Raw genomic sequence first — 27,199 nt, 5'->3', positions numbered from 1 at the left:
CTTCATAAACTGATTACTGGCTTTGAAGTCAGACCTGCACCCAGATCCCAAATCCACCATTCCCTACGTGTATCACTGTAATTTTAATTTGCATTTCCCTAATCACTAAAGAGGTTAAGCATCTTTTAATGTGCTTTTTTGCCATCAGTACTGTTTCTTTAGTGAAGTGTCTGTGCAAACCTTTTCCAAATTTTATTCAAGTTATTTGTCTTCTTACTACTGAGTTTTAAATTAACAGTTTTAAAAAATATATTCTAGATACAAGTCTTTAATCATATATGTTGGGTTGGCCAAAATGGTTCCTTCGGTTTTTAAGTAAAAATAAGACACATTTTTTTCATTTTCACCAAGAACTTTACTTAACAACGTATTCACCCTTTTGTTCCACTACCTTCTGCCATTTTTCAGGCAACTTCATAATTCCATCTTCCCAAACATTTCATCTTTTTGAGCTAAGAACTGTTCCAGGTGCCTTTTACAGTTTTCCAGGGAATTGAAATTTTTTCCATTGAGAGAATTTTCTAAAGACTGAAATAAATGGAAATCCAAAGGTGCAATGTCTGGTGAATACAGCGGATGAACCAGAACTTCCCAGCCAAGCCTTAACAGTTTTTGCCTGGTCCTCAGAGAAACATGCGGCCTTGCGTGATCCTGATGGAAGATTATGCGTTTTCTGTTGACTAATTCCAGACGCTTTCATCGAGTGCTGCTTTCAGTTGGTCTGACTGAGAGCAGTACTTGTTGGAATTAACTGACTGGTTTTCTGGAAGGAGTTCATAATAGAGGACTCCCTTCCAATCCCACCATATGCACATCACCACCTTCTTTGGATGAAGACTGGCCTTTGGTGTGGTTGGTGGTGATTCACTTCACTTGCCCCACGATCCCTTCCATTCCACATTATTGAACAGTATACACTTTTCATTGCCCGTCACAATTTGTTTTAAAAACGAAACGTTTTTGTTACGTTTAAGTAGAGAATTGCATGTGGAAATACGGTCCAGAAGGTTTTTTACCACTCTAACTTATGTGGAACCCAAACATTAAAGTGATTAACATAACCAAGCTGATGCAAATGATTTTCAACACTTGACTTGGATGTTTTGAGTATGTTGGCTATCTCCCACGTGGTATAACGTTGACTGTTCTCAATTAATGCCTCGATTGATCACTATCAACTTCAACTGGTCAACCTGAACGTGGAGCATCTTCCAGCAAGAAATCTCCAGCACGAAACTTCGCAAACCACGTTTGAAACATTCGATTAGTCACAGCACCTTCTCCAAACACTGTACAAATCTTTTTGTGCGTTGCAGTTGCGTTTTTACCATTCTTGAAATAATAAAGCATAATGTGCCAAAAATGTTGCTTTCTTCCCATCTTCAATATTAAAATGACTAGACAAAAATTCACCAATATCCATGTTTTTTTTTAATGAAGGCTGATATGACAGCTGTCATACAATCTAACAAAACAATCTAACAAAATTGTTTTGAATGAAGTTAAAGACAACTAAGCACTACTAGAGCCATCTTACGGAAAAAACCAAATGAACTTTTTGGCCAACCCAATATATATGAATGCAATATATGCAATATATGATTATACAAGTATTTCAGTCTGTGGCTTGCATTTTCTTAATAGTGTCTTTTGATAAACAATTTTAGGGCTTCCCTGGTGGTGCAGTGGTTGAGAATCTGCCTGCCAGTGCAGGCAACACGGGTTCGAGCCCTGGTCTGGGAAGATCCCACATGCCGCGGAGCAACTGGGCCCGTGAGCCACAACTACTGAGCCTGCGCGTCTGGAGCCTGTGCTCCGCAACACGAGAGACCCGTGCACCATGACGAAGAGTGGCCCCTGCTCGCCACAACTAGAGAAAGCCCTCACACAGAAACGAAGACCCAACACAGCCAAAAATAAATAAATGTATTTTAAAAAAAAAAAAAAGAAAAAAAATTTTAATTTTGATGGAGTCTAAGATCAATTTTGTGTTTTACAATTCTTGCTTTTTATGACTTTTCTATGAAACCCAGTGTAACCCCAAATCACGAAGATATTTTTCTGTGTTTTCTTCCAGTTTTATAGTTTTAGCTCTACTTTTAGGTCTATGATCCTTTTTGTATTAGTTTGCTAGAGCTGCTGTAACAAAGTATCACAAACTGAGTGACTTAAAAAACAGAACTGCATTGTCTTACAGTTCTAAATGCTAGAAGTCCAAGATCAAGGTGTCAGCAGGGTTGGTTCCTCCTGAGGGCTGTGAGAGAGAATCTGTTCCACGCCTCTCCCCTAGCTTCTGATGATTTGCTGGCAATCTTTGGTGTTCCTTAGCTTGCTGAGGCATCATTCTGGTGTCTGCCTTCATGTTCTCATGGCATTCTCTCTATGTTACCGTCTGTGTCCAAATTTACCCTTTTTATAACTGCACCACTGATATTAGATTTAGGGTCCACCCTACTTCCATTATGATTTCATCTTAACGAATTACATCTGCAATGATCCTGTTTCAAAATAAGGTCACATTCTGATACTGGGGGTAGGACTTCAACATGACTTTGAGGGGAGGAACAACACAATGCAACTCAAAATACTTTTCAAATTAATTTTTGTGTATTTCCTGAGGTAAGGGTCAAGATTCATTTTTCTGCAAATAGATGTCAAACTGTTCCAGCACCATTTGTTGAAGAGATTATCCTTTCCTCATTGATTTATTTAGTTACCTTCAACAAAAACAACTGACCAAATGGTCTATCTGTACTTCTCGATTCTCTGCTCTGTTCCATTGGTCTATGTCTAGTCTTAATCCAATACCACACCGTCTTGATTACAGTAGTTTTATAAAAGTCTTGAAATCAAGTAGATAAATCCTCCAACAATTTTCTTTTCTTTATAAAAATTTTTTTGTTTTTGTTTTTGCGGTATGCAGGCCTCTCACTGTTGTGGCCTCTCCTGTTGCAGAGCACAGGCTCCGGACGCGCAGGCTCAGCGGCCATGGCTCACGGGCCCAGCCTCTCCGCGGCATGTGGGATCCTTCTGGACCGGGGCACGAACCTGTGTCCCCTGCATCGGCAGGCGGACTCTCAACCACTGCGCCACCAGGGAAGCCCCAAAAGATTTTTGTTTTTTTTTTAATTGAAGTATACTTACAATATCGTGTTAATTTCAGGTTACAGCAAAGTGATTCAGTTATATATATGTTTTTTTTCAGATTATTTTCCATTATAGGCTATTACAAGATACTGAATAGAGTTCCCTGTACTATACAGTAAATCCTTGTTGCTTCTCTATTTTATGTAATAGTAATTTGTATCTGTTAATCCCATACCCCTAATTTATCTCTCCCCCCGACTCCCTTTCCCCTTTGGTAACCATATGTTTGTTTTCTGTACCTGTTGAGTCTGTTTTGTATATAGATTCATTTGCATTATTTTTTAGATTCCACATATAAGTGATATCATATAATATGTGTCTTTCTCTGTCTGACTTACTTCAGTTAGTATGATATTCGCTAGGTCCTCCAACATTGTTCTTTTTCAAATTTGACTATGATTAAGTCCTTTGCAATTCTATATAAATTTCAAAATCAGCTTAGCAATTCTACAAAAAATCCTGCTATGGGATTGGAACGGTGTTGAATCTACAGATCAATTAGAAGAGAATTGACAGATTAATAATATCAAGTTTTCCAATTCATAAACATTCATAAATATAAAAATCATTTATTTCGGTCTTTTAAAATTTCTCTCAGTACTGTTTTATAAAGTTTTCAGTGTACAGACATTGACATATTTTGTTAAATTTTTCCCTGAGTATTTCATACTTTTGAAGCTTTTATAAATGGTATTATTTACTTAGTTGCCAAGTGTTCATTGCTGGTATATGGCAGTACAGTCCATTTTTATATGCTGACCGTATATCTCACAACTTTGCTAAACTAATTAGTTCTAATCCCTCTTTTCTAGATTCTTTAGGATTTTCTGCATATATGATCATGGTTTTTATAGAGATATTGTTAATTCTTCCTTTATAATCTCTTATTCTTACCTTCCTGCACTGATGGGGTCCTCGAGTATAATGTTGAATAGAACATTATATGAGAGCAGACATCCCTGCCTTGTTCTCAATCCTAGTGAAAAGGTATTCAGTCGTTCACCATTAAGTAAAATAGCAATACATTATTTTGGTAGATGTCCTTTATTAGGTTGAGAAAGTTCCCTTCTATTCCTACTTTGCTGAGAATTCTAAACTCATAAATGGGTGTCAATTTTTGTCAAATACATTTTCTCAAACTATCGACATGTTCTTCTACTTTATTCTTGCCAATATGATGAATTGCACTGATTAACTGATTTTCCAATTTTAAACTAACCTTAATTCCTAAGATAAACACAACTTGGTCATGATTTAGTGTCCTTTTTATATACTGCTGTATTTTTTTGGACTATAGTTTTCTTCTCTCCTTGTAATTTTTTGTCAGCTAGTGGTGGAGGGTATGCTGGCCTCATAAATCAGTTGGGAAGTGTTCTTTTCTATACTCTGGAAAATTTTATGTAGAATTAGCATTGTTTCTTCCTTAAACATCTTGTAAAATTCTCCAGTGAAGTGATCAGGGCCTGGAGTTTCCTTTCTCGGAAGGTTTTAAACTAAAAATTCAATTTCTTTAATAAAGATAGGGCTAAAAACTAGGGCTTTTACTTATTTTAATTAAATAGAGCAATTTATTTAATCGAATAAGGCTATTCATGTTATCTATTTCTTCTTGAGTGAGCTTTGGCAGTTTTGTCTCTTTCATGAATTTGTCCATTTCATCTCAGTTTTTGAGTTTATAGTATATTGTTCATAAAATTCCCTTATTATCCTTTTAATATATGCAAATTAGGTAATGATGCCCCTTTCTCATTCCTGATGTCGGTAATTTGTATATTCTGACTTTCCGTCCTGATCAACTGGCCATGGTTTAGCAATTGTACTGATCTTTTCAAAGAACCAGCTTTTAGTTTCTGTTTCTGCTTTTCTGTTTCCTATTTCATCAATTTCTGCTTCCTTCTATTTACTTTGGGTTTAATTTGCTCTTATTTTTTTCTAGTTTCTTAAGGGAGAGGCTTAGATCACTGAATTTAAATCTTTCTTCTTTTATAATACATATTAATTTCTAGTTTAATTCTGTGCTGATCAGCGAACATACCCTGTATGGTTTTGATTCTTATAAACTATTACTACTTGTTTTATGGCCCAGAATATAGTTTATCTTGGTGAATTGTTCCATGTGCACTTGAAACAAATGTGTATCCTCTTGCTATTGAGTGGAGTGCTCTACGAACGTCAGTTAGGTCGGCTTGGTTGATGGTGTTGTTCAAGTCTTCTCTATCCTTAATGACTCTGAATTTGTTTTATCAATTACTGAAAGGAGAATGTTAAACTCTCCACTATAATCGTAGGTTGGTCTATTTATCCTTTCTGTTCTATCACTTTTTGCTTCATATATTTTGAAGCTCTCTCATCAAGTACATACACACTCAGTATTGTTATACCCACTAATATTAACCCTTTTAGCATTATGGAATATCCCTCTTTATGGTATAGTTTCCTTTATGCTTATTCTATTTAAGGTTTATTGAGTTCCTTGTGGGCATAGGTTTAGAGTTTTCATCAAATTTGGAAAAAAATCAGCCATTATTTCTTCAAATATTTTTTTTCTCCCCCACCCTGCCCCTTTTTCAGGACGATACTTACACAAATGTTAGACCCTTAATATTATCCTACATGTCACTAATAATCTGTTCGTTTGTTTTCTAGTCTTTTTTTCTGAACTTCATCTTGAATAGTTTCTATTACTATTTGTTTAATTCACTGAACTTTTCCTGTATAGTACCTAATCTGTTTGATACCTTCTGCTTTATTTTTCAATTCTGATCATATTTTTCATCCCTAAAAGTTTCACTTGGGTCATTTTCTATATCTTTCTTTTCTCTCCTCATCCTTTCTCAACAGTCCTTCACTGCTTTCAATGTACAATTCAACATCTGCTAAGTTCCGATCATGTGCCAGGCCCCATGGTAGGCCTCAGAGCACTAAGCTGAAGATGGTTTAGTCAGGTTTGCTGATAGTGAAGGGACAAACGGCAGCAATAAAAACGTACCACCTTATATTTATGGAGCACATTATGGTTTACAAAGTGCTTCCGTACATGGCCTGTCATTTGATTCCTACAATAGAAAGGCCAAGCCTTATTATCCCCAGAAGACAATGAGTGACTTACTTCAGGTAACACAGCTAATCCATGGTAGACTTAACATATTTCAAAGCCTAATGTCCTCTACACGGAGCATTAAATTTTATTCAGAAAAATGCCCCAAATATTTAGTGCACAGTCCCCTTTGGGAACATAATAACTATATAGAATATTAAAATAAATCTCAAGGACATAATTCCATTTATATATAATTCAAAAATAGAAAAATAATTCTCACGGGATTTTTTTCTTTCCCGAAATACTCAGCCTGTCTCTGGAGAAAGCCAGTCTATGGGACAGGCAGCCTGTTGCATTCCCCTGCTTTGCCATAGGAATGGATCTTTGGCAAGCAGCAGACATTTGAATGTATAGCTGCAGGATAAATATGACCCAAACAGTCCTACAGTACAAAGGAGTCCACTCTCCTTTTATTATGCCATAAAGATGGCATAATAAAAACAATAAAAGCTACTGCTTATTAAGCTATTATGCTCTAGGCTCAGAAATATTAAGTAACTTTACCAAAATTATTCAGCTAGTAAATACCTGTTCAGCTCCATAACCTTCATCCTGCTATCTGGACTACTGGGGAAAACCAAAGACAAGGCAATATATTCTGAATTTTCTCCTAGATGGTTCCACATGGTTACGGAGTCAAAAAGCAAAAGTTCTAACTCTATCTCTGCCATTAATTTTCTGTGAGGCCATCATAAACTCAGTTAACCTTTCTAAACCTCTACCTATATTACAAATATAGAAAACTACTCCATCTGTTTCTTGTGAGAATCAATCGAGAGAATAAAATACAGACTCTTTAAATGTATACATAATTTACATTCAGAGAGATTATTCACTTAAACTTCTATCACTGTTATCTCTCAGTGATAGATTTACAAGCGAATTTTTTTCTTCTCCCTAAGTTAGAAATAAAGAAGGCACGGTGAGAATGTACTTTGTTATTCAATTTTTAAACAAAACAAAACTTCTGCCTCTAGAGAAAACTGATAAAGAGCCATTGTGAAGAAAATGACCTGCTTGGTCATTCTGTGTGGCGCAGAACTAGATGGGCTCTCTGACACAAGGCCGGCAATTTTCAGTGCTGGCTGAGTGCGGGCTGTGATTACAGACTGAACATACAAACGTGCTTTCTAAGGCTTTCCTTCTGTTTTGAATGAAGTCTCTGGTTCTACAGGTGCTGATAGTGTAACGTAATACACACCACAGGCATGAAAAGAATGTGGCATAAGTAATGGGCAAACAGGTCATATGGACCTACCACTTCCTAAAACTAGGCATTTGGTTTAAATAAGACTTTCAGTTAAATAAAAATATTTAGAAAAAAACTTTAATGAAAAAAATGTGTTCTTTAGTTGCTTAGGTTAAGGAAATTAAGAAAGGGAGACTGAGTAAGATTAGGCAGTAATCAGTAACATAATGAATAAAATCTAGTGAAGGTAGACCTGAAACTAATGTAATATTGTAAGTCAATTACACTTCAGTTTAAAAAGAAAAAAAGAAAAAGAAAAAAAAATCTAGTGTAGGGATACAATCAGATTTTGTCTAATCAACTAGCTCTAATCGATGGATCTGCCTATCTGGACCAGTATCTTGGTGAAAAGTCTGAGGCTATGTGCAGGCTTAGCAAGAACGTGCTGGGACAACTTGGCAATGTCTACAATGCCACATTAGCACCAAATCACCACCCTAATCTAGTGAAAAGCAGGGAATAATTTCAACATATACCTGAGTCTTAGATGCAACCATTCTCACTCCCAGGAAAATCTGTTGCCAATTTACTTGAGATTTGAAATAAAATCCAAAGCATCATTGAGACATTTTCTTATGTTTGGATACCTCCCTGCTTACTATGAAGACTAAAAATAAACAAACCACTTAGTCTTTGGACTTCATGGTTAAAAGAAAAAAAAAAGGTTAATGAATTCTATTTTGAAAATTCATTCCCCAAAATACTCTTGAGAAAGGAATTGAATCCTTAGCCTAGAAAGTAAATGCCAGGACACCTGCTAAGGCAGAAGATAACGTCAGTGGTGTAAATGATCTGCATGGTTCCCCCCCACCTTGGAAAAGTTAGACAAGTTCATGCAACCAGTGGTCCTAGTTAGCAACCCATCTTCTGCACTACTGTAACCATCTGCCTGCCTCCTGCTCCTAGTTGAGAAAAGGAATAAGAACCCACAGATCTTCAATACCCCTTCTTGCTAGGTTCTACTGCCTATGTTAAAACCTACATACCATGTCAAAACTACATACTCCAGTACTAGTGTCAATGGGGTCACTTACTCTTATTTGAAAAAAGCATATCCTCAAAGGTAAGAATGGCTAAAAACATTACTTTGTCAGTCAAACAATATAAAGGCAAAGAGAAAGATCTAGTCATTCACAAATAAAAAAATAACTGATCCAACCCACCTGTATTACATTTGAGAATACCAAGGCCCAGAAAGCCGGAAGGTCCTGTCTCTATGTGGAAAGAACACTTCAGGGTTGAGAATCAGTCTGTAATGATCCACAAAGGGACCCAGAAAAGATTAATAACTCTAGACAGGCTAAAAATTCATTATTTAGTAGTAATGCTTAGTAAGACACCTCCTGGTAGATGATCTGTGCAGTAATTTTTCCTGTAAAACTCATCTGAGCCATGTAATTTAACCAGTGATATAATGAAGACATTATACAGTGTACCAGTGCCTACAGTGCTGGCCTTGTGAGAGCTACAGCAAGGGGTCTGTTCTCCCATCCCTACATGAGAACACCTAGCAGGGTGTGCTGTCAGAAAGTCAGACTCCAATTCCTGAGACTCTGAATCACTGGCTTTGTGCTACAGACATTCCCTTTTGGAGGCAGCAACTAACAAGTTTAAACACAGTCTGTCCTTTGGAAAGTCATTAGTCAATTGATGCTTGTTCTGCCTTTATCTATGTTAAATAGATATCTTTGGTTAACAGTAAGCTGGCTTTTGCGTGATACATAGTTTTGTTTTGTTTTTTTTGGTTGTGTTGGGCCTTCATTGCTGCGCGTGGGCTTTCTCTAGCTGTGGCTACTCTTCGTTGAGGTGTGCAGGCTTCTCTTGATGCAGAGTATGGGCTCTAGGCATGTGGGCTTCAGTAGTTGCAGCATGCAGGCTCAGTAGTTGTGGCACAGGGACCCTAGAGTGTGTGGGCTCAGTAGTTGCAGCTTGTGGGCTCTAGGGCGTGCAGGCTTCAGTAGTTGTGGCTTGTGGGCTCAGTAGTTGTGGCACACGGGCTTAGTTGCTCCACAGCATGTGGGATCTTCCTGGACCAGGGATCAAACCCATGTTCCCTGCATTAGCAGGCAGATTCTTAACCACTGCACCACCAGGGAAGTCCCATGGTTTTTTTTAAAAGGAGAATGTTTTAAAGTTAGAAGACATGTGTCTAAAAAAACTAAATGCTGGATATACTGGTTCCTTTGTTTCTGGTAAACCTGGGACGTTGAGAACTTAAACTTTTTGAAAAATTACACGCACATATTTGGTTGCTCAGAATGCTTTGCCAAGGACCTTAGTGCTCATTAGGATGAGTTGTTCAATTGCATCTTGCCTTTCAATTTTTATGGTAATTTAGTTTTTTCTTCCTTGGCCTTCAATTCTTGCTTAAAGGCTGTGCCAGCTCATCAACTGCTTTATGTAACTCCTGCTTCCCTGGGGAGCTGACCTTTCAGAGCCCCCTTATTGGATTCCTGCCCTAACAGAGGGAAGTTTTCCCTCCTCTCCCTACTAAGGTTAACAGTGAGATTTTGAGAAAAATAATTTGGATCTGATTTTGCTTCCGTTTGAATCCTGGGTCAAGAGTCTGCAACTCTGAACAATGAGAACAAATTAATTTGTCCCACCTCCCCCAGTTATTTTAAAATTTATAATTCATCACAGGATAGTCATTACTTATAGAAAAACCTTTATCTTTTTCTTATTTTCCTTTTATAAAATGTAATTTAAAATACATTCATATGGCTCTACAATCAAAAAAATATAAGAAGACAAATAATGAAAAGTCTCCCTCCCACTTCTATTCTACACTTACCCTGTTCTCTCTCTCTCACACACACACACACAAATTGGTGGTTACTTTATTAGTTTCATGCATATTCTTCCACAGTTTCTTTACTTAAATAATAAGTAAATTAAATGAATGTGTATATATATTCTTATTTTTCCCTTTTTATTTTACTCAAAAGTTAGTAAACCATATGCACTGTTTTACACTGTGCTTCTTCATTCAACAATTTATCTTGGAGATCTTTTCATTCAGTACACAGAGAGCTTACAATCAAAAAAGCTCTGGGTCAGGAAAGCCAAGAGTGCAACAGATGAGAGCAGTTTATCAGCACAGGTTATCAGGAGGCAGCTGGGCTCGTGCCAGCTGTCAGAACAGCAGCCCAGTCTCCACACTGGCGTGCGTCCTACTCCTCAGAAACACTGTCTCAGCGCCGAAGCACGCCCTACCTAGAGGACCAGCCGACTCAGTGGACCCAGCCTACTCGGTTACCACATGACGAAGTGGGTCTGGAGAGCAGAAGGGACTCATCCAAAGTCAGACAGTGGTCACAGACAGAACTGGAGTTTCCTGGTCTTTTGCATTCTGGCCCCAAGTCCTCTCCACTGTACCACTTATGTCACAAACTCTTAGGGACATGTCACTGTCTGCAGAGTAACTTGCAAATTCCTGTGTCTGGCACTAGTCCCAACTTGGAAGGAAGCGGGCTGTGGGATGGCAGAAGAAGGAGACACTAGTCATAGAGTCAGAAAATCTGGGCTCTCGCCCTGAGCCCTCTTTGGGCCCAGTTCCCTCATCTGTGAAACAAGGGTCTGGAACCACATGCTCTCCAAGGAATCCTCTAAGGGCTCCAAAGTCGTTGACTTCTACCTTCTAACCACGTGGAAGACTCTGGTCCTTGCGGCTGGGCCCGTGCCCACGCTATTAATTCCACCGGGAACATACCTTTTGTTTTTCTGCCTCCACACCTTCCAAGGCCCACTCTGATGTCTCCTGATATTTGCCACTCCAGAAAATGCTCCTCGTGAACAAGCTCCTACCTCAGTCTTTAGAGCCTGCTCTTCCCTCGGCCTAGACTCTACTCCTTCCAAAAAGCCACACAAACTGGTCTCTCAGTCCACTCGGTTCAGTGTCTGCTCAAACGAAGCTTATAAAGATGCTCTCCCTAATCATCTTATCCAAAATAGCACTTCCCCAATCACTCTTCTCCTCGTTTTCTCTCTCTTCATAGCTCTTATTACACAATTTATGCTTAGTATATCTTACCCCATTGGAATGCAAGCTCCTTTGAAGCAAAGACATGTCTTTTTTTTTTTAACTTAGAACAGTACCTGACACGTAATAAGCACTCAATAAATATTCAGAGTGAAATAAATAATTATTTGTAAACAATTAAGTAACAAGAAAGCCAAGCTTCAGGGACTCCACTTCTAATACTAATCTGAGATATTTCTCCCATTCAGTAGCTTGTTCTGTATGCACGCAAGTCCTGAACGGGGGAAAAAACAAGTCAGGGATGCAGCAAGTGGCTTTGGGAGATAGATGTGGTCAGGCAAACAGCAAGAGATCTCCCTGGAGTCAGAGAGACTGGTTTTAGGGAAATTCCCTGGCAGTCCAGTGGTTAGGACTCTGTGCTTTCACTGTCAAGGGCACGGGTTCGATCCCTGGTCAGGAAAGTAAGATCCCACAAGCCACAGGATGCGGCCAAAAAAAAAGAAAGACTGGTTCTAGTGCTGAACTCAGCTACCATGTAACCTCAAGCATGTCCTTAACCTCTATATATCAGATAACAACCTACCACACAGGTACACAATGAGGATTAGGGAAAATGATTAATGTGGAAGCATCTTATCAGGCATCGTGCAAGGCATCATACCCTATAGGTGAAGTATTACTTGAAGGTCAGAAGTAGACTGAAATTGTTAACATGGGAACAGCTTTATTTAAAGATAAACTGTTGGGACTTCCCTGGTGGCACACAGCGGTTAAGACTGCGCTACCGACGCAGGGGACCCGGGTTCAATCCCTGGTCTGGGAACTAGATCTCACATGCATGCTGCAACTAAGAGTTTGCATGCCACAACTAAGGAGCCCGCCTGCTGCAACTAAGACCCAACACAACCAAATAAATAAATAAATAAAAATTAAAAAAAAAAAAGATAAACTGTCACGCCAAAAAAGTGTCCACTCTTTAAAAAAATACATGCACATACATGAATGTTTGTCCACTTATATGTACACACATTTTGAAGGGAAAACCCAAGCCTAAAAGACACACTGAATATGAACCTGACTTACTAGAAAACACTTACCTGAAATCCTGCCACATATTCCACTCTGTAATGTGAACCCTTTTTGCCAGAACTTCAGACACCAACCCACTGACTACTATGAAACTGAACCTTCCAGTGGAAGAAATCAACTGCAACCTCTTGTAGGATACTATGAGCCTCTAGGATGCGCTAGGGCATCTATGGCTTCCACCCACTGCTTCTGTGCTGATTAATAAAAGCAAACCATTCAACCACTTCTGTAAGTTATATCTCTAACAACAACCCCCAGAAAAGGTTAGCATTACTTGTTGCAGTTGGTGGGTAAGAAAACCAAGCCCTATCTCCTCTAAAAATCCAAGCTTGATATTTAACCCACACCAGTTTCTTCCTAACCTGAATACTTATAGTACTGACTGACTGACGGGCATGCACTTTGGTGCTGGATCTTACACCACCTCTGTAGATGTCAAATGTCTTTCTTGTGTGGCAAGGACTATGTTGTATTTCTCATATATTCCCCAAAGAACTTAGCACAGGGCTTTCTTACCACAAGGAAGATGCTCAGTAATACTGAATTGACTGAATCTGAAATGAACTTAAAATAAAATTGTAGTAAGCACACAAGGAATTTAGGAAGAAAGGAATTTAGGAACAGAATCAAACTCAGAGTTCTTGGAGTTCCTAAGTTCCAAATTTAATTCATAACCTACCAAACAATACTGATTATTCATATCATTTGTATTTTCATTCTGTAGGCAAAGTTCCATGAGATAGGCATTCCCTCTCCAATAAGGAGATGGAATTGACCCACCTCCATTTTCCAACCCACAATGACCCCAACATCTTTCCCACAGAACCGGTAACAATTACGACTCTGATGTTGACAGGTCTGCTCCCCAAGACAACTAAATGGTTCTCAAAGGCAAGAATACCACCTAATTCATCCTTCTTTCTTATCACCTGAGCTTAGCACTGTGAGACACACAATAGCACTTAATAACTATTCGAGAATGTTAGAGGGAGAGTATGTCAAGGAGAGAATGTTAAGAAAAAGAGCATGAGATTGTAAGCCTGCCAGCCAGTAGGTCCATCTGTACCCCAATAAATATTTTTTAAGAATCATATTAATTAATAATAAGAATAAGGATGAACAAACATTTATGTAAAACCCAAAACACTGATGGGGTTGATCACAAAGCAATGAGTTTAGCCGCCATAATTAGTTTATCATCCCAACTTGAAAGCATTTAGATAAATTCAGTCATTCTTAAAAAACACTGTTCTTTCAAAATAAACCTTTCTTGACCTTTGCTTGGCATTTTCATTGGAAGAAACAAAAAGATTACTCAAATTCCACTCCTCTGCTTAAAAAAAGAAGAAAAGAAGAATAAAAGAGTAAAATCTAAATCTCATCCCAATATAGGTGGCAAAGTCATTTTTTCCACTATGGGTAAACACCTGTAATTATATCGAAGCATTTAAAATTGAAAGTGTGTTAGTGAACTTCAAAATACACATGAATTTTGTTACAACCTGGCAGATAACTTCTAGTTAAACGATCATCACTCTGGAATGAAGAAATATCTCCTTCAGTCAATGTTTTCAAGTAGCTACAAGCTACTAGTCAAAGTTTCAAATTAATGAAAATTCCATTTTTGCCGAGTCTGTAGAATACCTAATCACATTAATTCTTCCAACTTTCTCATGTACAGATTGGCCTCAAGATTTGGAATCATCTGTGCTGCCATGGGGTACCTGGTTATTTTACATTACATTCTTACCCCCAAACTAAAGAGTGAAGGGTGCTTCTGCCAGAGTCAGCTAGAGGAGGCAGAACACTGAAAAGACCATGGCCTCTGCAGTCAGGCTTGGGTTTAAATCCTGACTCTACTACCTGCTGACAGTCTGATGCTGGGCAAGTTATTCAGTCTCTCTGAACCTCTATTTCCACCTTGGTAAAATAGGGTTAATTCAAACTTCCTACAGCTATTATGGGGACTATATTACATTGTATATAAAAAGTGACTAGCACATAATAGGGACTCAATAAATGTTAGTTTCTCTTCCCACTTTTTGCATAGCCACAAAAAACGCATTCAACATCTTTATTTTTAGAGCAATACCTCTACAGTAGTTTCCTGCTTTAGAGTCATTTCTAGGCCTGCTGATAGCCAGGTCACAGTTCATTAAAACATTTACATATGTTCTTTGCCAGTTTTAAAAGAAAGAGTTCTTGATGAAAAAAACAAAACAGCTTTATAAGCAGTCAGTCTTCTCCTACCTCTGATTCAAGAACAATTTTTAACAGTCTAACTACTTCTAAAAACCTCTTCTTTATTTTGGTCCCCACTGATTTGGGGAACTTGTCGTTGTCATTATAATAAACAATCAATACATTTATTCTGAAGAAACTACTAGCCAGGGGAATCATTAGGAGGAATCTTGGTACCGAAATCCTTGGCAGAATTCTAGATTTCCATTAAGTTTGCAAAATTCTGTGAATTCTAACAAAATGTTACCAATTTTTATGCTATGAATATGTGTTTCAGAGAAAAATTCTTGTCTGGATTTAGTTTGCTACTTTATTCTGGATTTATTTAGCTAAACATTTTCAGAAAATGAGTAAACTATTATATTCGTTGCTATTTATATGGTTAAGTCACCACACGGCTAAATATCTCCTGAGGGGAAAAAACAGCTTGGGATTTAAGCCAGGATGACAATTGTACACCAAAACTGAGAGCTTCTAGAGATAACAAGCATTTTGTTAGGTTTGAAGAATTCTACTACTTCTGGATTTTTTGTTTCTCAAGGATAGTTTGCTACTATTCCTATTTTGTAGTTTAGTAGAAATGTAAAAATTCCCTTCCTCTATCCTCCTGGCACGTAAGAGAAGGACACTAGTTGGCATGCACTATTTTTATGTCGACAGCCAGAGCTATTTTAAGCTATTTTAGTACTATCCAAAAAGGTTAGCATGACATTAGCAAGCTAAAAGGTAAATTCTCAGTCTTTGGTCACTTACTAAGAACATTACTTTTTAACAACCCAACTGTCTATCTCTTGGTAATACAAATTAAAATAAAATTCAAAAACATACACCATGAAGCCATAATCAGAAAGTCCTACCTTTTGCGCATCTCCCGTAAAATATGCAATGGCTAGGGTGGGCAGAATCATGAACAGTGCATTGTAATAGAGCAGACCATATTTTCCCAGCTCCTAGGAGAATAAAAAATTAGGTGTTTCATTTGGTTCCGGTAGACAGAGAAAGACAACCCTGTACAGAGTGCCACCCCCCATTACAAACATGCACCCCTCCCCCACAACATACACAGCAAATTAGTCGTCAGAAGTCTTGCAAACATTAATGACCTAAGCTTTCCAAAAAAAAAAAAAATGCAAACTTACAAGATTTCAAGTTTATTTGAAATAAATTCCTTGAGTGCTTAAGATCAGAGAAATAAAAATGACATCAACTCGCTGCCTCAAAACAGCAAGGAGAAAAGAAGTTATTTTGAACACAAACATACATCTCTACAGAAGCACGTCCTTGAAGCCCTTCCCTTTCCAGAACAGAATAAAAGTCACCAAGTTAGTCTCGGGCTTTTCAGAACTATAACAGAGTGCAATTTAACAGACACAAAGACTCACACCTAGACCAACACACAGACAGACATAACTTCCCAGTGAAGTATTTCTGAAAATGTATAAGGGAAGTACAATGAAGATTAAGAAGAAAGAAAAGAAAAAGGAAAAGAAAAAGGAAAAAAAAGAAAAGAAAAGAAAAGAAAAGAAAAGAAAAAAGAAAGAAGATTAAGATTACCCTACAGGGACTTCCCTGGTGGTCCAGCGGTTAAGAATCCACCTTCCAATGCAGGGGATGTGGGTTCGATCCCCGGTCGGAGAACTGGGATCCCACATGCCGTGGGGCAGCTAAGCCCTCACACCACAACTACTGAGCCTGTGCGCCACAACTAGAGAGCTCACGTGCTGCAACTACAGAGCCCACATGCTCTGGAGCCTGCACACCACAACTAGAGCGCCCATGTGTCACGACTACTGAGACTGTGCGCTCTGAAGACCACACGCCACAACTAGAGAGAAGCCCGCGCACCGCAACAAAGAGCCTGAGCACCACAACAAAAGATTCCGCGTGCCACAACTAAGACCCGACACAGCCAAAAATAAATAAATAAAATAAACATTAAAAAAAAAAGATTACCCTACAATTCCCAAAATATGGTATGACTAGTTGTGCCCTCAGCTACTGGGGAGCAACAGAAGACCACACACATCTTCAAACACAGGGGGTCTATGAGAACTGTGGGTCCACCTTTGATGCACAGAATTCTGGGACATTCAGCAGGAAGCAGTCACCGAAAAAAGTAGGCCTGAGTTTGGAGGGTAAAGGAGGGGTAAAGGAATAGTGAGGATAAGGGCATAATATCTGCCTAACTTCTGTGACTGAAAGATCACCAAGTGATATGAAAAGTCAAACTACCTTCTCAAAAGCAGGGTTTTTTTTCAGTGATAATTTTTTTTTTGATTTTATTTTATATTGGAGTAGAGTTGATTAACAATGTTGTGTTAGTTTCAGGTGTACAGCAAAGTGATTCAGTTATACATATACATGTATCTAATCTTTGTTATGTATCTATTTAGGTTATTACAGAATACTGAGCAGAGTTCCCTGTGCTATATCAAAAGAAGCTTTGAAAAACTGGAAACAAATACCCAACAATAGAAAACTAGTTGATTAGACTATGATACAACCATACAATGAAATATTATGCAGCCACTAAAAATGTTTAATACTGATTGATGAGGAAAGTGTTCATGAAACAGTACTAAATGAAAAATACAGGTTAGAAAACATTATATTTCATCACTCTTTTAAGTTTTTCTCATAGTTAAGTGTGTACATGCACACATACACACAAACACACATTCTTACAAAAGGGTATCTACCAAAACAGTGCTTCTCACTCAATGGTGGAATTAAGAAAGATTTATATTTTCTTCCTCTTGCTTATCTATGTTTTCTACTAATTCTATTATAAATACATGTTATTTGTGTGATTTCTTTTGAGTTAAAAATGTTTTAAATTCAGTAGCTGCATTCAGGTCTGAAATGCAGCACTAAGTCTTTATGTCATGTGATTCATGCTCAAAGGACCACGATTATAAGCAGTTCTGAAATGATAGGTAATAAAACTCCTGATTAAAAGCATCTCATTGTGGCCCTACTGCCTGCTGGATAAACCAATAACTGATTGCTTATAGCCACCACAGCATCAATGAAAAGGTGTGCCTGATTTCTAAGGCAGCAAGAAAAAAGCCACAGTAGGACAAAACAACCTTTAACATCAGGTGCCCCAACAGCAAGAGACATGAGTCTTATCCAGGAAGTAGAGGATGCCTACACACACACACACATACACCATCCAGACAGCTGATAAATGCCAAACTGTTGTTTTTCTTTTCACTTGTTAACTGTTTTAAATATCTTTCCCCCTGTTCTTAAACAGAGTACGTTGACTACAATTTAATTTAGGGCATCATCATTAACATGCATTACTGTATTGTGTTTTTATATGGTGTTGTCCATCTTTGAGTAGTTCCATCTGACTTTCATAGTTTTCCTGTTTCTCTTGTTATTAGCTGAGCTTTTATATTGCTGATAAGCCTCTGCCTCCAGATAGGATTGTTGCTCCTAATCCATGAACTGTGAAAAGCAGATCAATATGCTTAAAAGTTCTAATACAAGTAAGCCATAAGTCATTTCTGAGTGAGGAACTAAAAGGCTCCCCTGGGAATAAAATTCTCAGAAACCCTCTTTGCTATTTTTCCTAGGTTCTAGGAGGTACTCTAGATTGTGCTATACAATATAGTAACCACTGGCCAAACACAGCTATTTCAATTGAATTATAATTACATTAAACTACCAGTTCAGTTCCTCAGTTGTGCCGTCACTTATCAAGTGTTCAACAGCTACGTGTGGCTAGTGGCTACCATTAATGGTCCGCAGAGATAACAGATTTCCATCATCATAGAACTGTACTCGACAGTACTGTTTTAGACAGCTGAGGCTACTGGAGAAATGAAATGTTATTATTACTACATATTTCCAAAGCAGCAAAAAACGAGAGTAAAACTAAATCTCTAACTGTTCCCTTTTCTCTAGCTATTGCACAAAGATTAAATTTTTTAATAGTAGCTTCCATTAAAATGCAATCATCATACAGTCTTCAAGGCAAATAAACGGAGAACAAGACATAAAGGGTATATTCAAAGAAAATTTGCTGAAACTAGATCTATACTGCCCCTAGTTCTTCCAGGTTATTCAAAATAAACATTCTAGTTTATTCAAAATAATGAAAACTACTGGGATGGCCATATATTCTACAGTCCTTTCTGAAGAAGACAAAGCCACCAGCCAAGATGATACAAACTCTATACTAATACTACTATCAAGCAGGTAGGGCATTTGTATTTATGATCTGAACCCCAAAAAAGGACCTGAAGTAGTTTCAGAAATACTGTACATATAATAGAGCCAACTAAAAACTAAGCGGATATGGTCATCTGACTGATGAGAACACAGGGGTAGGAAAATAAGATAAAGCTATGGTCAAGTTATAAGACTTAAGTACTAGATAAAAATACACCAGCTGCTTAGGAAAAACTATGACGGTATCTATGATAACGATCTCATGTGGGTCTTCATATAGGATCCATTATGATAGAAAGGACAACTCCTTCAATAACCCTAGGATACATAAAGCTGAGTTCCATGTAGCTTCTCCTTACAATAATGCAATCTTATACCATAATGTAGTAAAATATGGCTTGAATGCTCAGCTTCCTGATGGTCTGGCTTGATCTCAAAATAAAATTTGGTGTGTTTATATTCAACATATACATTAGACAAATAAAAATATCTTTAAAGCCTTCATGTGCATGCTGCAGTTGAAGGAAAAGAGCGGGGTATAAGAAGTTCATGTGTACGAGATCTAGGCCAGGAAATTCGGTGCTGCCCCTGAAAGAGAGAGATTCTAATACTGCCTAAGTTTCCCATTACAGTTAGCCCTCCATATCCATATCTGCATCTGAGGATTCAACCAACAGTGGATGGAAAATATTCGGAAAAAAAAGTAAAAATTCCAGAAAGTTCCAAAAAGCAAATCTTGAATTTGCCACGCAAGCAACTGTTTACACAGCATTTACATTGTATTTACAACTATTTACATAGCATTTATATTGTATTAGGTATTATAAGTAATCTAGAAGTGACTTAAAGTATATGGGAGGATGTGCATAGGTTACATGTAAATACTGCTCCATTTATATAAGGGACTTGAGCATCCGAGGATGTTGTTAACCTTGGGGGTTCCTAGAACCAATCCCCCACGGATACTGAGGGACTACTATATATTTGTAGGACAAATATGCAAAGTCCATTCTTGTTCTTGTTCCAACTCACTTCTGAAATCTGCTCGAGAGCTTCCAGATACTTCTTTCTTGTCCAGGTCCCTCACCAAGTCCTCTAGAACACAGCCATGAACGTTTATGACACTTTTCTCTAATGAACACTCCTTACTTACATCAGTATCCCTCTCAAAGTCAATATTCACCCAGTCCCTTCCAGAAAAGCCAACAGTAAAATCTAACTGCTAATTAGAAAATAAAGTTTCTTACGTGAGCACCAAGGTACAGGCACTTCGCATCCTTCGTAAGTATTTTTCCTTATTCCCCACTTTATCCCCTGATGAATTGACATGACCATTCCCAACAACAGTAAACATCTCTTAAAGAAGCGTGAGACTGCTACCTACTTTTGAATCTAATTTTTGTTTTACGTAGGCACCATTTGCTGCTGTCAGGACATCATTTATCAGAATAAAAACATATCCTTCCAGATCGAATGCCAAGTCAGAGCTGCAAAACATAAGTAACACTTTAATAACAACTAACATTTAAAGAACATGCATTATATGTTAAATAGGTCTGAACTACAATACTTCTAAGAACATACGCTTATCTAGGTAAGTGAATATTAGGCATTTTATCAGCTACTAGTATTTCTTGGTTCCTGGTTAGAGTTTGCAATTTCATAATCAGTAAGGGGGTCTTCAGAAATGAGAAGCACTAACACTTAAACACAAAATCATTAGCAATAATCAACCACGTCAGTTAATAGCACACTGCTTCGAATTCAAAGTCAGACAACAAGAAAGAACCAACCAAATTCACCATTACAATGTATCTGAAGCAAGCAGAAGGCATCAGAGGTCAATTTCACAGATAAGGAAAACAAAAGGAGAATGAAGTTGTTAACAGTCATTTTTCAAAGGTTCACACAAAAGGTAGGGCTGTATTGCACAGGTGGTTGGGCCACTGGGTGGAATTTCTGAAGTGTGGATGGTGGTTAGTTCTGAGATCAGGCTACATCAGTGTCTAAGCACATAGTGGGAACTCAAATACTTAAAATAATTGCCTAATGAGCCTACTAGGTGTAACTAGTGGGATTAGGGAAACTGAAGTTTCCTGATATTTAGCAGAGCACCAGGCACAAGACCTTAGTAAACTGAACAGAATAAATGAAAATCTAAGTACGCCTTCAGCATACTTTAGCACCCTAGCTAAAACAGGGGCCCTGCATTTTGTGATTCTGCAAAGGTGTTATCTGTTTGTAGCTAAACTACTACATGGGACAGACTTCTGAGGAGCTCTATGCCACTGCAGTTTCGGGCAGAACTACCTAATGACCCACCCCTCTTCCAAGGAGCCTGACAACCCTCTAACTCCAGACTCTCTTCCTCCAAATTTTTTTCCCAAGTAAAAGGTTCTACCAGATAGCAATCTGCCTCAGAAACTTTTTGCAGGCCAGAGTTAGCCCTGAGAAACTCCTGTTGTTTTGCTCTGTTTTAGATAGCACCAGCTTCAATGAAATGCTTCAAAGATTAGTAGGGCATCTTTAAAAAGAAAGGTAGGAGGCTCGTATAGAATTTTTCTCCAAGGAGGAAGGTTACGTAGAGGGAAAAGCAGTCAGCTATATAACGAAATTCTAGTAACTAACTACTCTATTTTTTTTTTTTGAATGAAATTTCACTTCGAGAGTTAGGGTGGAGTAGAACTGACTTATAGTACTTTTCCCCCACCTATACTACAGGGATATGATGAAGGTAAATGAGCCAATTCAAGAAGCACACTGGAACTCCCAGATGGAAAATACAATGTCAGGCAGAATTTGCGGCATTAGCAAACCCACACATGCAGAGTAAAATGTTGTAGAAGGCTTCCACTCATCATTTCAATTTTCTGAGTCTTTGGGTATACATTTTCCCCATTCACTTTAAACTTAAGAACAATGGAAAAAAGCTTTAACAGAATATCTAAGTTACGGCATTTGTGATACCTTATGTGAAACCCAATAAAGCAATTCTATTATTTATTTCCCATAAGGCAAATAATTTATTATCATTTGCCTTCTCTGAGACACTGTTTTCTTTAGCAGCATGCAAAGGAAAAGAACGTCACATGGTTTATAAAAGCACACAGGCTCTGGAGTCAGGCACAGATTCAAATTCCAGCTCTGCCATTTACTAGCTGTGTGACCTTGAGCAAGCTACTGAACCTAGATTTTAGTTTTCTCAACATAAATAGGAAAATTATACCCATACCTTTCAGAGTGGTTGTGAAAAATACATAAATAATATGTGTAAAAATACCAAACATACTGTATGGCACAAGGTATATGCTCAATAAATAGAAGATAGCATAATAAACTCTAATTTAACCTTCTGAATGAATGAATGAACTTTTAGAATGAATTTAACTTTTAAGAATCCCAAGAATCTGATTTTGCTAGCCTTAATCTTCATACAGCCAAAAAGATTTAACTTTTAAAAGTCTTTTACTTTTCAAAAACATGATTCTTATTTAGCCTATAAAAAAATTCTCTTTATTGGTAATTGATCATTTATTATCAATAATTATTGACAAATTCTAAAGTACTCTCATAGGTTTTATATAGGCCCCCATCTTACCTGGCAGCTACAAAGGCTCCAATAATCATTGCAAATACAGTCATCTTAATACCCCAAGAAAAAGTCTTCCTACAAAATAAAATAATTAAAAAATACATACATGTGGCTTTAGTTATTTACAAAGACTCGTTCTGCAACATAGGCAAAAAATATATGTTTTCTTTAAAAAAGTTGTAAACAAATGATTCCAAGGAACTGGATATTATAAGAATCCCTCTGATGAAGCAAAAGCTTACTTTCTTATATAAGTAAGTATACTTATTTTTTCTTATTTTTACCATTTGTTATTATTGAGCTTGAATTTTTGCTAATCAGATTTCTTTAAGTTGAAAATGGTCACACACATTTGTAGTAAAAGTAGTCAAGACATGAACACTATTTAAAGCCTATACTGATCTTCTGACCCAGCTTCACCCAGTGGCATCAGTAGGTATAGGAATTCTTGAAAGTATACCTCATGTTCAGACAGGCTTCCATAAGGAAGCCATAAACTATCAACTCCTACAGCAAAGGGAGAAAGTTGCTTAAACTTCTCAAAAGATAAAGTAGAAACAACACAAATAATTGTAATATCTTACATATGCTGGGCACCTTTTCAGGGTGATTAAAGTTGGTTAAAGACTAGATATATTAGAAATTTAACTCACTTGAGTAAAAGTCCTTCAGCAAACATTGTAAACAGGATGGAGAACCTTCTCAGAACTGTAAACATTGGCAAGCTGCAGGAAAAAAACAAAGATATTTAGGTAAAATAAAATTTGATTCTCCAAAATTAGTATTTTAAAATACTGCTAATCTCTTCCTTCCATTATGGAAATTCCATGCTGATTAATCTGTGACTAAATTAAATCCTTATTTCTCTCTAGAAAGTATTTGAAAGCCTGAAAGGGTTGCTTTTATAAAACTACCAGAAGTGAAAAACACCAAACTAATTATAAAATGGTAGAAAACATACATCTATTAACAAAGACTGATAACAGACACTTTTAATTTTACCCTGCGTATTATGTTAAACACCCTGAACAGTAATCATGTTAGTCTTTAAGACCTCGTCTTTCTTTTCTAGACTGACCTCCCTTCCTACCCCTAACTTTCAAATAACATCGGTGATAATCTTACCCCATAAAACATTCCTTGATTGTCCTTTTGTGGAAGTAGTCCTGTCTTCCTCTAAATTCCTAGAGGATTGTGCCTGCACTAATCAAACATACAGCCTCTTGCAACATAATTATTTCTGAATCTATCTCATCTCACCCCAAAGTGCCTTATACTTAACTGGCAATCAAAGATAGGGTGTGAAAAGATGGATGGATGGATAGATGACAAAGGATGAAAAAGAGCAAACTCTATATACAAGCAGCACTTTGCAGCAGGTCTGCATTTCTTTCCAAGTGGGTAATGAGATGTAAAAGGATGCCCCACCCATGATAAATCTGACTTCCATGGAACCTTAACCAGAAATACCATCGTGGTCATTCTGTCAAGTTTCTTGGGTCTGAGGAAATGAAAAAAGCTTGGTCTCTACCCTCAGAGATCTCTCCATTCTGTTTTACAATCACCCATTAAGCCAGAGGTTTAGCTCACGTGACAGTGGTGAAGCCATGGGTTTCTGTTAAATGGTTTCCCTATGTGTATACTTTTAACATCACATATACCTGATACATACACTCTTTAAGTGGAAAAGCCAAGAATTGGGAAGTTAGAGAATAATAAGTGTTGTCATGGAGTAGAGAGCTACTGCTTCTTTCTAAAAGTGAAAATGCTGCCTCTAAAATCATATGGCCATGTGTAAAATGTTAATCATATTTGTATCAGGGTTCCATCTGATGCTATTTTAACTACCCCATGTTAAAAGAAAAACTACAAAAGTTCTCATATCCACAATCTAATTTTACTTGTGGAATTTGCCTAAAATATACTATTTATGAATTGTACTAATGAATTGAAATCTCAGAAGCCTAACATATATCCTTCACTATTACAGGTCTGTAAAAATAATGAAAATCTCCCATCACAGTATTTTATAACATTTTAAGACTTCTATCATCAAAGTGAAGGGGAAAAAAAACCCCAAACAAACAAAAAACTTCTTTCTCTTCAAACTTAAGAGATTAAGTTTCTGGTCCTTTCATTTTTCCAGGATCAGTAACAATGTGTTAAACATTTGACATTTTCAAGTACAATTTTAAGAACACATTATATTAACCTCACTAGTAAAATAAAGTTATCCATACTTCAGTTTCTTTGTGCTGAACAGTCCCGTGATTTGGTTCCCAAAATATAGTAGAGGTAGTGGAAACGTCTAGAAAATTTAAAAAGGGATAACAAAACTCAATAATAAAGGCAGCTAAAACAAGGTCCTTTTCAAACAGAAACAGTTTTGTTTATATGATCAAATTCTTTCTACTTAAAACACAAGATTAGTTCTCACACACAATTTTGGCCCCCATGAAGCACCCAAACAACATTACTCCTGGATAAATAGCTCTCTGCAGAAAGAATGGAGGGGAAAAAAGAAACACAAATATGAATATGATCAAAGCACATGGGACAACAACATCTTTCTTTACAATATGATAATGTAGAGCCCATTGTTCTGATGTCAGCAGAAAAAGGAAAGGAATTTCATCCTCAGGTGGAGTCAAGCAGAGGCAGGTCGAAGAATAAGAAAATAAACCCAAAGAATAATGAATGCAGGATACACAGATTAGACGGACGTAGAAAATGCAAAATGACTGTAATCCCAGCAAGTGTTCAATAATTAAAACAGAACACAAGATCTAGGGGCATTTTTTCTTAACTTTAAAGAGACTGTGGGACTTTTTAAAAACACATATTACTATATTTATTCTTTGCCTGCATTATACCTACTCTAGATTGGGCGATTTCAAGGCTGCAATTTTTAAATATGTAAGACACTGATGAAAAATATATATAGTGACTTCTTTTCAGAACATAAAGTATTACTTTTTTTTTTCTTTTTTACCTTTCGAGGTACATTTCTGTCAAAGTCAGGAAACTTGACTACTCTGAGTGCCTTTCCAACCCAGAGTACTGCCACTGTGGCCACCATCTGTAAACAGAGAACACAGATTCACTGTTCTACATATAAAGACACATTCAGAAGTTCTAACGACACAAACCACGTAATGCTGAAGATTCCAACTAACCTGGCCAAGTCCAACACATAGTGAGGAGGGAAATCTACAAAAATGGTAGAGAAAACAAAAAAAACACAGGGTCAGAAAAACCTGAGCTCGGTGAATTCAATTTGCACATCGGCAACCTTACAATGCATTTTGATACAAAACACACCAACGTCTACCCCTCATCCAAATGACAATCTGAGAAAAATCCCTGCCAGTTGTCAGGCAACACCGCTGATTTTGTAGCCTCGGGCTGCCACTCGTCTCATCTTGTCCGATTCTACAATTTCAGTCGGCTGCCTGTAACTGACTTGTCTTGGAAGTGAAGACATACATCTCTTGAACGGTTTCACACATTTAAAAAAAAAAATGCTTCTGCCTTTGTGGTCCCAGTGGCAGCATCACAATCATCTTAAATGGGCTTGAGGATGCGTAGGTCCCCAGAGGCTGTCAGCGAAGTCAGAGAACCCTGAAGCCCCGGAACCTAGCCCAGGCTGCAGGGAAGGCCGGGCATCCCTCTCCGGGCTCCCAGCCTGGCGTGCACAGGAGTCAAAAAAGTCACGAAGCAACTCCGCTCCATCTCTCCGAAGGGCAGGGTTTGCAGGGTTTCCAAAGTGCTGCACGGCGGGCAGGGCAGGCGCTTTCCGAACGCGGCCCCGAACGCTCACCCGGCAGTCCCGAGCTCGGCGCCGGGAGCGGGAACCCCACTCCGGGCCGGCGCGCAAGCCGGCTCCGCCGCCCCGGCCGCGTATCAGCCGCCCGCCCGCCCTCCCTCCCTCCCCGGCTCCCGCCCAACTTTGTTCAGCTCCAACTTTGCAGGCAAAGTCCAGGGAGCCGGCGCCCAGCCGCCGCCGCCGCCCGCTCCTCTCCGCGGCCTGGGTCGCCGCCGCCTCGGCCCTACCTGTAGTTGGTGAGCACGCTCTTGTTGACCACCACGATGAGGAAGGAGCTCACGCCGTAAAAGCCAGCGGCCAGCAGTTTCAGGAACACGGTCAGCGTTTCGGCCGACGCCATCCCCAGCTCCTCCTCATGTCTGTGTGTGGAGGATTTCGCGGGGGCTTCTCCTTTAACCCGGGCCTGCTGACGTCTATGAACTTCCGCCATGGCGGCGGCGGCGTTGGCCTGCGAGGGGAGCGGCGGGCGGCGGGGCCGACTAGAGCTGGGGTCTGAGGCGGCAGCTCGCGGGGACTCGCGGGACCGGGGCCGGTGTACTGGGCCGGCTGCCGCCGCCGCCTCGGCTCCCCGCGCGGCCGCCGCCCACCCCCGCCCAGGGGCAGGGACGCTGTGGTTCACACGCCCCGGGACTTTGATCGGGCATTGTGCAACGCGGGGTCAGAGGGTAGGGGCCGCGCCTGGCTCGGCCTGGGCAGGGCTTGGAGAGGGCCCGGAGAAGGGGCACTGGCGACCCTGAGTCCCGGACAGAGAGGGAGAAGCTTAGGGGGAACCACTCGGGGACACCAGGAAG

At 38.7% G+C, this 27,199-nt stretch overlaps 1 protein-coding gene across 1 annotated transcript in view; it reads right to left on the bottom strand.

The window, feature by feature from the left end:
• SLC35D1 (solute carrier family 35 member D1) overlaps positions 1-26,973 on the bottom strand; it is a 54,500-nt gene extending 27,527 nt beyond the window's left edge. Inside the window, exons 1-8 of the mRNA XM_060139801.1 lie at positions 26,636-26,973; positions 25,759-25,792; positions 25,575-25,661; positions 24,823-24,890; positions 23,236-23,307; positions 22,589-22,657; positions 20,375-20,477; positions 15,666-15,758 (exon numbers count right to left, since the gene is read on the bottom strand). Of these exons, the coding sequence (XP_059995784.1) occupies positions 15,666-15,758; positions 20,375-20,477; positions 22,589-22,657; positions 23,236-23,307; positions 24,823-24,890; positions 25,575-25,661; positions 25,759-25,792; positions 26,636-26,838 (729 nt within the window). The 5' untranslated portion in view covers positions 26,839-26,973. The remainder of the gene's footprint in view (positions 1-15,665; positions 15,759-20,374; positions 20,478-22,588; positions 22,658-23,235; positions 23,308-24,822; positions 24,891-25,574; positions 25,662-25,758; positions 25,793-26,635) is intronic.
• Positions 26,974-27,199: the final 226 nt, after the last annotated feature.

The sequence above is a fragment of the Lagenorhynchus albirostris genome, chromosome 2 (assembly GCF_949774975.1).
Source record: "Lagenorhynchus albirostris chromosome 2, mLagAlb1.1, whole genome shotgun sequence".
NCBI classification, from domain to species: domain Eukaryota; kingdom Metazoa; phylum Chordata; class Mammalia; order Artiodactyla; family Delphinidae; genus Lagenorhynchus; species Lagenorhynchus albirostris.
Note: the sequence above shows the minus strand (reverse complement) of the source record. Positions and strands in the feature narration are given on the sequence as shown.